This window comes from Caretta caretta, chromosome 3, assembly GCF_965140235.1.
Source record: "Caretta caretta isolate rCarCar2 chromosome 3, rCarCar1.hap1, whole genome shotgun sequence".
Taxonomy (NCBI): Eukaryota; Metazoa; Chordata; order Testudines; family Cheloniidae; genus Caretta; species Caretta caretta.
In genome coordinates, this window is record NC_134208.1 from 186,597,729 (window position 1) to 186,609,859 (window position 12,131).

The 12,131-nt window shown below is 37.6% G+C and overlaps 1 protein-coding gene across 9 annotated transcripts in view; it reads right to left on the bottom strand.

Moving 5' to 3' along the window:
- Window positions 1–2,429: 2,429 nt before the first annotated feature.
- CCDC88A (coiled-coil domain containing 88A) overlaps window positions 2,430–12,131 on the bottom strand; it is a 366,404-nt gene continuing 356,702 nt past the window's right edge. For 8 of the 9 annotated variants that reach the window (XM_075127191.1, XM_048842828.2, XM_075127192.1 and 5 more), the window contains 3 exons: window positions 8,667–9,156; window positions 4,074–4,173; window positions 2,430–3,466 (listed from right to left, as the gene is read on the bottom strand). In XM_075127191.1, the coding sequence (XP_074983292.1) occupies window positions 4,109–4,173; window positions 8,667–9,156 (555 nt within the window). In that variant the 3' untranslated portion in view covers window positions 2,430–3,466; window positions 4,074–4,108. Of the gene's footprint in view, window positions 3,467–4,073; window positions 4,174–7,228; window positions 9,157–12,131 lie in introns of those variants that run through there. The other variant, XM_048842825.2, reaches the window with a different exon arrangement.

The following is a 12,131-nucleotide window of genomic DNA, read 5'->3' on the forward strand; positions in this document are numbered from 1 at the left end:
GCCAAAAAAGATGCTAATCTGAGAAAAAACACATGGCCAATCAGAAACCTGATAAGCGTATATGCAGCTTATACATCAGAAGCACAAGATAGCCACAATAGCTGTGCATAATGTGCTTCATGGAAAAGCAATAAAAGAAGTACTGTGAAGCATGTTGGTCATGCCAATATATCACCCTGACCTACAATGGCAGGATTTTTCCTGGGCAGATACACTTTCTGGTATCCCTAGGTGCATACTGTTGCCTAGCCTTTGTAGCATATAACTAGGATGTAGCCATTAGCATGTATGCTTGTTAAATCATAAAGGAGTGCTTATTTATACTACTGATGTTGCTAATAATTCAGAACCTAATGGCATGAGGCTGAGTGCCGTCAATCCTCACTCTAATTTATGGGCATTGAGGCCATGCAGCAACTCACAGGGGCAGACCCTTAACAAGAATTCAGAAGTTTGATCAAGACTGAATAGAGAGATGCTTTCAAAATATTTTATGTTTCGGGTGTCTCCTACTATAGGTACCTTCAAGTCCTTATGAATGTATTTAGCAGAGCAGCACTGTACTTTCTGTCTGCCAAACAGTGTAAGGGGAACTTTTGTCTCTATGGGCTAGATCCACAATGGGGACTTAGGTTCAGGCACTGCAATGCCTAATGTCTAGGCACCCTGCTGCCCAGTAAATTCACAGCCCCGAGTTAGACATCTAAGAACAGGATTCAGAGAAGCCAGCATGCTGTGTAGCTAAACTAGCTAGTAGGAAATGCTGGGGAGAGAGGTGTGCCTTAAGCCCCACTACACAAAGGGAATTAGACACCTACGTCGAGGCTGGAGGGAGGTGCCTCCCTCTAGTCATGATTCACAGCTGTGAACCCTCTTCTGGAGTTGGGCACCTAGGGAAAGACAGAGACCCACTGCAGAATATCCTACAGTCTGGTCATTACGGCACTCACTTGGGAGGTGGGAAACCTGAGTTCAAATCCCTGCTCTGAATCAGGCAGAGTGGGGATTTGAACTTGGGTCTTCTGAGGAAGCGCTCGAACTACTGAGCTATAGGGTATTTTGGGCTGGGACTCTCACAGTGTCAAATGTCAAAGTTGTTCCACTTTGTATAATCTACTTAAACATTCATTAGTGCAGAGCACCATGACCATCTCCACTGTGTTTTGGTCAGAACCTGATCTGGTAGGCATGTTCTTAGGTGGCTTATGAAAATGCCTACTGGATCATGCCCCGCAGGTGAGGTAGTCAGGGTAATGGCTAGCATAAGGATCTGCCAGGGCTAAGGCGCTGAGCATTTCATCACCAGCAGAAATGTAGGCACCTAGAGGACTTTACTGGCGGAAACTTCGGTACCTATGGACTTTAGGCATTTACAGATAATGGGACAGTTGAACCGGGATTTTGAGGATCCAGATTTTGGGCCTAAACTCCGTGGTTCAAGCCCTACGAGTCCAATCATGCCTCCATTAAAATCAACGAGAGTTTGACACTGAAAATAACGGTAGCAGGATTGGGCCCTCTATTTGAGAGCATTAAGTCAGTGATAAAATAATCTATCATTGTGACAAGCTATCAGAAATATTTTTTGTGTGGAGAATGGAAATTCTGTTCTGTGGAGGATTAAGAGATTTGTTTTAATTCCTGTTTGAATGACATCCGACAATTTCAAAATTCTCTGCAAAAGAAAATTTTAAAAAATCATTTCAGATTTTGACAAAACTAAAACTTGTTTAGATTTTGATTTTTTAATTTTCTATTATATAGGCTACTCCAAAAATTTCATAATGAAGTTGTTTAGAAAGGAAAAAAATAAAAATGTTTCATTCTGATTGTATTGAAACAGGGTGTTTCAACATTGTCAGAACCACCCTCCTGCCAACCCCCCTCCCCCCAATTTTGGCAAAATCAATATGATTTACAAAGTACTTAGATTTCGACGGAACTGCATTCTCAGATGGAAAATGTTTCTGTCAAAGTTTTTCCAACCAGCTCTAGTCTTTATAGATGGTCGTGAAAGCCTAAAAAAATAAATTATTACTACTTAAAACTATATATAGTTGCTCTGCCAAACAGGTTAAGGAATGTTGTGAACTTGGTGTAAATGTAGTCCATGGCTCTGATTCTGCAAACACTTATGGTCGTGCTTAACTTTACTTATGGGAATAATTCCATTAACATCAGTGGGACTAATCATGTAAAATTACTCATGTGCATAAGCGTTTGCTGGATTAAACCCTATGAAGTTACACAGTTAATTTGATTTTTTCATAGAACTATTAATGCACTTATTGATATATAAGAAAATAAAATTTTGATATTTAATATAAATTGGGATCGAGTGATAAATCCATGTACGTTTCCCTGGGTTAACTAAATCTGCTTTTCTGTGCTCTTGCAAATGTCTTCAAGACAACAAATGCATACAAATATTTTAAAAGTACTAATAACATTTATCGATTTTAATGTAAAATTATCATTAACAGAATGTCTTATTAATAAAAGAGAATCTTAATGAGTGAATTGATTGTGAAATGCAGATGACATTATTTACATAGTTTTTTGCCATAAGAAAACCTCCTAAGCCACAGTCAGCATACATCAAAACACAAATTTTAAAAAAATAGTTAAAACACAAACATTTAGTGTAAGACAGTTTTATCCTGGGAATGCCATTTGTTGAAAAACTACATTAGGAAAAAAAAAGTCCTAGTAAAATTATTCTTGTCAATCTCCTGTAAAGAACTTCTGAACTTATCTGTGCAGTATAACTTGTGCATCTGGAAAACACAAGAATTTCTACATAGTGTGAATATTCCATCACTCCATCTTTATTATGGAGTTGTTCAAATGTTTTCATGTAGATAAACAGAATTTTCTTTTGCAGTATGCACCAAAATAATAATCAGCACAGATTTTTCTTTTAAAGAGCAACATCATGCAGATTATGCTAATCAAATAAGACAGTGAAGTGCCCGTAAGCTTGTGGTTTTTTTGTATCTGTACAGTAAATGTCCACAAAATACAATGGCATTTATTTCAGATTTACAGAACTAAATATAAACTGTTAGATTTTTGCTAATTATTAGCAGAAGCTGTAAGCAATCAGTGGCTAAATTCATAAACAAAAGATGAAAGACGTAGCATTTTATTCCTGGAGCAATTCTTGATATCTTAAATGGTTGGTCTTTAAGGAGATGAGAACTGTCCTTTATTCAGTAGATCTTAACAGTGCAATGTGCAACAATTCCTAAAACCGTCTAAAAAGTTTCATCAGTAGACTCCAGTAGAGCTCCTTGATTCAAGGAAGGAAGGAAGGTTTGTATTTCTTGCCTGCTCTATTCACGAAGAATTGTAAAAAGTTCCCTTAACGTTTTTTAAAATTATTATTATTGATTCCTATAGTCGACTGTCTTGTTACTTCAGAAATAAAGGCTTCATACTGAGACACTGTAGGACACTTTTCTCTCTGTGTTCAGTTGAAAGGTAGAAAAAGAAGAAAGAGAACATAAGAAAAGCTTAAAGTGTAGAAGAGATACAAAATTCAGAGTAAAGTTTCTAAAAGAACTTAACAGCATGCATCAGAGATTTAGTGAGAACAAGAAAAGGACAGAATGCCAAAGATAAACTTTACATAAAGGCAGTTTCCTTGCAATACAGAATAATTTGTAAAACTAACCTTTTTCGCTTTATAAAACTATTCTTTTGCATTTATCTGTCCCTTTCTAAATAAGTTCTAAATGATTTCAATACTGTTTCATAAGTTCATTTTCTTGAAGCTTTCTTTTATAAAGTTTTAACAGTTTTTAAAAGACATCCTAGAAATCTTATATATAAAATTGATGTCATTTTACAAGGAAAAAAAGTGTTAAAAGATTTCACGTTCCCTGCCCAGACAGGCAAACAAACCTAACTATAGCAGTCTGTTCTGGCTTTACTAATAAGCAAAATAGAAAGCCAGTTAAGCAAGCAATATTTACATCTGTTAATGCAATGTGCACTTATTGTTATACATAATGCTGTTAGTTTGTTGTAAATGAAATTAATCTCATTTACATTTTGGGCAAGAAACTCACCACTTGGCCCACATCTCATGTAGTGGGTAATAGCATTAGGAGCTTTGTTGCTCCCTAGACCTGCTTTTTGAATTTCTGCTTTCTGGTATAGCTTCCACATCTGCAGGAGATAAAGCATTTCATGTTATTCAATTTGTTTAGCAGGACAAGAAAAAGCCCCCACTTTACAATACGCAGTTACTTAATAGTAGGATATACCTGCTCAAAGGTATAAAAATACTTTTTTGAGGGACAGGGTTGTTGAGGGAGAGGAAAGGAAGGAATTCACTAGAATAATCTACAGACATATCTTAAAGGTCAACCTGTTATAAAAGTTCATATTTGCATTTTTAAAATAATTAAATATAAAATAATCAAATATTACTTTTCAAATCCACAAGAGGTTAAATACAACATTTAAATGTAATGGTCCTAAATCTGTGCCAGTATGAAAGGGCAAAACACCACTGAAATAAATGGAACTGTGTCCACTTACACCAGCAGAGATATTGGCTCAACTTTTGTTTGTTTGTTTAAACCTAACTGCTAGTAACACCCACTAAAATGGCTAAATTCAAGTCTGTAAAGTGGAAAATAACCTTTGCATGCAACAGATGTAACATGCACAATACAGTATCTTAACTAAGCGTTCATTTAGAAAAGCAAAGCTTCAAACAAACCTTTCGTTGCAAGCAAAATATTATTCCTGTTCATGGCAGAACAATTAATTAAATGTCTAATGTCCATTTTTGGCTGATGACCAAATACTCTGAATTACCATGCAAAATTTGATTTTTAGGTCTGGATTTTCATTTCTAAGGCCAGCAGGGACCAGGAGTTGCAGAGACATGGATCAAGAAATGAATGCATTGTATTGCTTTGTAGGAAGCCCTCTGATTGATCTAGGAGCAACACTGATGGGATCTGAAGGGAATCCCACAAAGCCTCCACAGCTGAAACAAGAATTAAAAGATTCAGCCATGATGTATGAGTATTTGTTAGGGAGTACAGTCCAGATGAGTTCAGAGGAGAAAAACTCTCTGTGCATGAGCACATCTGTTTTTTTCCAAATATTAGAGCTGATGAGCAGCAGTTGATTTTTTTTGGTTGATTTTTCAAGGCAACTAAAATACTCCCTAATAATGGGTCTGCTCCCACTCCCATTAAAATCAATGGGGCAGGATCAGGCCCAACAGAAAACCAGGAACACAGGGTCACTTTTAAAATTCCTATGATCAATAGCACGTCAGAAATTTGAAAAATAAGGGGAAATAGTGATAGTGGCCCAAGCTGATAGAGGTCACTCCAGAACCCCAATGTGAATGAAATTTAAAGGGGCTGATTTTCATTTATACAAAGCCTCTTAATATCACTCTGGTAGTGTAAGGTGCTGGTAGTGAAAATGAATATAAAAGAAAAATTGCATCCACTTTAAGACCCCTTTCTTTTGCCAGAGTTATTTTATTAGTTATCAAATTTAATTGGCGAGTGTGGTTCCTCATGACAGACCATCAAACATATCATTACCTACTATCCAATTTATAAATATGAAGGCAGCATTACTGCAATAAGTTCTGCTACTCCTGATGTAGCCATTTGGCTTGATCAACTTCAGGTGAAATTGTAGTTGCTGCTCTCTACCAGGCATACGGAAGAAGAAGATTGATGTGTGAGAATTTAGTGTTTGTGAAAGGAAAGAAAATGATTCAGAGATGGAAATACACATTGGCTGGAAAAGTTTCCTTTACTACCTCAATATCAATCTATAAGGATCACAGGGTTGGATTGGATCTAGGGTTGAAAATGTAGGTTGAAATTCTGTTTCCCTTCAATTGTTGGCCTCACTGCTGAGTGCTAACATAGGTCGCAATGGTGCTGTTGGTTTATTCTTAATAAACTCAATGTACCTCATTATAAGCTATCGGTTTTTCCAAGAAATAGGTTTGCTGTCAGTTACCCAACCCCCCAAAAGTACCGATGCTTGTAGTGTGCTTTCTGAGTTCCTGTAGGATACGTCAAGATTGTATAGATTTCCTATATAATTCCATAGATAATTTTAAAAATTTATTGTGCATATTTCTGTTCAACTGGCAGCACTGAATATGTTAAAAAATGAATTAAACACATATGGAACAACAAGAAGTGAAGCAGAATGAAATGACCCAAGACTGATGTACTTTGTGTGTGTGAGAATAAGAAGAATTATGTTGACAGCATTTCTTTTATTGTATTTAGGCCAGAAACCATCTTTAAAGGAGATACAGCAATGACATAATTGAGAAGCACAAGGCTGGACATAACCAAAGGATAAGTGAGAGATTTATCAGCCCATGAACTATGTAGGAGTGCAAACATGGTAAAGGAAGGCTATTTTATGTTTTGGAAGAAGCATAATTTGTTCCTTCGTGGAGTCTCTCTCAGACACTTTATGTTCTCCTCCCACCTTTAAAGGCAGTTCATCATGCAGAGGAGACCTGCCAATGGATTCCTCCAAAGTTCATCAATGATGCTCCTGTATCAGCTGACGATATTTCTAGAGAGTGACACAAAGGAATTACTGCTTCCCTCATGAAGAGCTATTCTTGCAGCACTTCTAGTCCTTGCTGACCTGGGACCAAAGGTATCAAATTTGGGTCCCCAGGTGGCAGTGCTGTGTACTGCCACAAGATTTCTGGCCAAAGAAGCACAATTTTAAAAGTTAGAATTCATTATTTTCAACAAGATATATTTTCTTCTCTCATGCAGGTTTTTATATAGCACAGCTACTTTTGATTTTTAAAACCTAAATATTTAATTGTGTTTCAATTTGTTAAAAAAATGCTGATGTCTACTTAAGGGTCCAGCTCTACAAGCACATGCAATTTATAGCTGAAGTATGGTATAATTTTATAGTTTGGGTGAAATTGTTTTAAGCTTAAATTGTTACCAGACTTAAAGTGTGATTTCAAGCAGTTGCAGAGATGCTAGAATTTTAAATAGCTTTTTTTCAACATTTTCTGTTTAGCTAAATTATTCCATAAAGCATTCCTAAATTGACAATTTATAATCAAATATTTAAATTATATTATTTCAGCTGCATTCATATTTAATATAGTCTTATTGTCAAATCTCATATGCCTCATTTTCTAACTAATCAATGTTCTATCTGCATAGGAAAAAAAAAAGAATTTCCACCATAATTAGTAAAGATTTTTATTATTATTATACATTGTAAAAATTCTCATAAAACTATAGTGTTACTTGACTCCAAATAAAACAGCATATTGGACCACCTCTGTATGTCAGACATGGGAAGACAAACCACAGGAAAGGGAAAAAGAGGTAGAGGAGGATAATTTTTTCTATGCAACTGCTACACTTAATTTGATTGTTATATTTTTTAAATGACCATTTATGAATACTAACAATTGTTTTATTTATTAAAGTTCAAATATTTTAATAAATATGAACTGCAGTTCATATTTATTGTGCAAACTACAGGCACTGAATTATTTGGGCTACAACTTACTCCTTGAGCAAAATGACACACAAAACATAGTATAAATAAAAAGCAAAAGATACTGAAATCTCTCTAATTAGTTGGGGTTTTTTGCTAGTATTGTATACGTGCAAGAGGATAAACAGGCATTTTTGTATGGGTGATGCATCTGAAAACAAAAGTACAAGTGAGAAAAGTACCTTCCTGTTGGTAAAAATTACCTGGTTCTTTGTGCCATTTTTGGCAATGCAGCATGCAACTGCTTTAACATGCATTCAATAATGTATAGAAAAACAAAATATTTCTAGCAGGTGACAAATAAAAATACAGAACATTAGTTTGTATTAAGGCTTTTAGAGGCATGCAGAAAATATACAGTGCAATTAATGTTTCATGCAAGCTTTGGTGTGATTACAATTTTACATTTACGCATGCTGTAATACACAGCTGATTTTTATATCACCATTCAGAGGAAAACACCCACCCCTCATAAAGCTGCCAAGAAACTATTTTTTATTTTTAGTAGAACATTCCCTAAATCAGCTGACATTGACAAGAATATCTGTGTCATTTGTATTTAATATGACATCTCTCTTATCATACACAACCATACTCATACCAAACAGTTTGGTTATCTTCAGAAACCAGTAAAGGGGATTCAATCTTGCTAGTATTTACACGTGCAGAAGCAATAAATTCACTATTTAGAACTGACTGTGGGTTACTGTTATCAGACATATGGTCATCAGAAGATTGTTCATGATCTTTCTGTAAAGATTTAACTGATGAGACAAATGTCTCATCAGTTACCTTTGCTGTAGACCTTTGAGGTAATCCACTTATATTACTAACTAATTCAGTGTTAAGGGATAAAAATGGCTGTGACACATGGGCCACAGTAAATGACCCTGTGTTATCATTAGTTGATACACCAACTTTATCACTGAACACATTAGTGCTTGAAGTTTTGTCAACAAAATTTGACTTTCCCATCCTTGAATTCCTAGGCTTCTCAGATTTATATCCCAAGTGATCTGGTTTAATTGTATTACCTAAATCATTTTGTGGAACAGAATCTACATTGTAAGATGTATAATGAAAAAAATTAGAGGACTGCTGGTGTGCACAGTACTCACTAGATGCTGATGGAATGCTTCTATCAGCTGTAGATGGTGCTGGATCAATTGATACAGGCTGCCTACTGTCCTTAGATAAAAAATCATGAATGCTTGTTCTTCGAGTAGTTCCTTCTGCTGTAGAAATCACACTGCTTGCACGAGGTAAGGTAGCATAAGGGCTGCAATCTTTTGATTGTCGTTGTGATGGATTTGTTTGCACTTTTTGTTTGATTGACTTGACCTTTCCTTGAGTACCTGACGTCAATTTTATTGGAGAGCTGGTAAAGTACATATCTTCAGTTTTATGCGGGCTGGGCCTTATAGGCTGTTCAGGTTTAGCTGACCTTCCATCTGAGAAGTCAACTGTGTTTTTCACACTTAATGATCTGACGATACCGCTGCTGACAGACGACTGTTTCCTTAGCTTTTCTTTTCCTGCCAACTCAGCAGACTCAGACAAACTTTTCATTACTTCATCTAAAAGATTCTCTTGGCTTGCACACTTTATCTGTCAAAACATATCCAAACAGCTTATTGTGTAGTTCTGATTTAATTTTTAAATTTACAAGAGAGATATTTCAGTCATCTTTATTACATGAAAGTGAAAAACAATTAGATTATTATTTTATTTAAATACTACATTAATTTGAGTATGAGAGGGGTAGCTGTGTGAGTCTGGATCTGTAAAAGTGGCAAAGAGTCCTGTGGCACCTTATAGACTAACAGACATATTGGAGCATAAACTTCCGTGGGTGAATACCCACTTCGTTGGATGCATGGAGTGGAAATTTCCAGAGCCAGGTATAAATATGCAAGCAAGAATCAGGCTAGGGATAACGAGGTTAGTTCCATCAGGGAGGATGAGGCCCTCTTCTAGCAGTTGAGGTGTGAACACCAAGGGAGGAGAAACTGTTTTTGTAGTTGGCGAGCCATTCACAGTCTTTGTTTAATCCTGAGCTGATGGTGTCAAACTTGCAAATGAACTGAAGCTCAGCAGTTTCTCTTTGAAGTCTGGTCCTGAAGGTTTTTTGCTGCAGGATGGCTACCTTTAAATCTGCTATTGTGTGTCCAGGGAGGTTGAAGTGTTCTCCTACAGGTTTTTGTATATTGCCATTCCTAATATCTGATTTATGTCCATTTATCCTTTTACGTAGGGACTGTCCAGTTTGGCCGATGTACATAGCAAAGGGGCATTACTGGCTCATGATGGCATAGATTACATTGGTGAACGTGCAGGTGAATGAACCGGTGATGGTGTGGCTGATCTGGTTAGGTCCTGTGATGGTGTCGCTAATGTAGACATGATATCTACACCAGCGACACCATCACAGGACCTAACCAGATCAGCCACACAATCACTGGACCTAAACAGATCAGCCACACCATCACTGGTTCATTCACCTGCATGTCCACCAATGTAATCTACGCCAGTGGTTCTCAAAGCCGGTCCGCCGCTTGTTCAGGGAAAGCCCCTGGCGCGCTGGACCGGTTTGTTTACCTGCCGTGTCCACAGGTTTGGCCGATTGCGGCTCCCACTGGCCACGGTTCACTGCTCCAGGCCAATGAGGGCTGTGGGAAGGGCGGCCAGCACGTCCCTTGGCCCGTGCCACTTCCCGCAGCCCCCATTGGCCTGGAGCGGCGGACCAAGCTTTGAGAACCACTGATCTACGCCAGCATGTGCCAGGAACGCTCCTCTGCTATGTACATTGGCCAAACTGGACAGTCCCTATGTAAAAGGATAAATAGACATAAATCAGATATTAGGAATGGCAATATACAAAAACCTGTAGGAGAACACTTCAACCTCCCTGGACAAACAATAGCAGATTTAAAGGTAGCCATCCTGCAGCAAAAAACCTTCAGGACCAGACTTCAAAGAGAAACTGCTGAGCTTCAGTTCATTTGCAAATTTGACACCATAAGTTCACGATCCGACGAAATGGGTATTCACCCACGAAAGCTTATGCTCCAGTACGTCTGTTAGTCTGTAAGGTGCCACAGGACTCTTTGCCGCTTTTACATTAATTTGAATTGCTTAGGACTACTCATTAGTGATATTTTACCTCTTAAATTTGAATTGTATATAACTTTGAGCTATCATATAGATTGGCTATAAGGAAACATTCCTACCCTGGAAACTAGACGTCTGTGAAAGGCTGCAACTATCTGGAGTTCATGAGATATTACTTCTCCTCTGATATCAAGTAGCTCAACCAATCAAGTAATTAGAACTTCACACTCACATCTTCTCTCCCAGCTGCCTTCCTTTTCAATAACTAATTGATAATTTCCTTAACAATATGAACAATATGTACCAGTGTTTTGAGCCTAAGACTAGTGTGTGGAGTTCTGGATTCGAACCAGGTTCGAGCGGCTGAAAGAAATCCAATATGCAAAGTTGGAAGAAAGTTTCCTTTTCTGTTCAACTAGCTCCATCCATCTGGAATTCATAGGCTATATCTAGTAGTACTCAAAATCTTGACCAGGAGGAATTTTCAATTAAGTCGTGACCTCATTTTCTCATGAAAAAGTAAAGAGGTGGTTTGGTAATAGCTCTTAAGCATCAGGGAATTCCCCAGTTCAATGATCTCTAGGACCCAGTGGTCTGAAGCAATGCTCGCCATTCTTGAAATCAAAAAGGACACGAAGTCCTCAAAAGATGGCGTAAAAGGGGAAGAAAGACAAGGATTTGGATACTCCAAGACTAGTTCTTTGGAGCATCCTCAAATTCACTGACTACATATGGCCCCCACCAGCAGGTCAGTCTACCAAGGTCTAGAAGGAAGAGCGTTGTCTCCCGTGGCAGGGACAGAATGACTTCTCCAATTGTGTGGGTCTTTGCTGGTAGCAAGCTCTTGAAGACGACTTCTGAAAGTGTCTGTTATGCAATCTAACTGAAGATTTCCTCTGAACAACAGGCTAACTCAAGCGTAGCCACTGACTTTGTGCTTTTCTTTTTTTCCAAAATTCCAATAGTCTACAAAGCACTTAAACACACACAAATCTATCCATATTCAGCAAAGCACTTAAGAAAAGGTTTAACATTAAGCATGTGAAATGAGACAATCATGGGGAACAGGGATGCATCTAAGCATGAGCTTACATACTTTGCTAAATCAAAGCTCAAGAGCATACCTGTCTTGGAGCTGAAATCATCTGTGTCTTCAAAAGTGAAGTCCACAACTTTTGCCTGGGCCTCAACTTAGAGACCAGAATTCCTGAGCCAGTCGGGTTTCCTAAGGAAGAGTCCTAACCAAAGTCCCACCAGTTTTGTCTAAGATATCACAGAAACTGTTGGAAACAGTCTGGCCTTTTTTAAAGAACTCTGGAAATTTCTGTTTCTTAACCCAGGAATGTACTGGTCCCCAAAAGTGGTTCTGGACCAGAAAAAAAATTATATCTGGCTATAACCCCCACCAATCATAATGTCAGGGAAGCTGAACAATAAACCTTTATTCCAAACATGACCAATCATTTGGACTC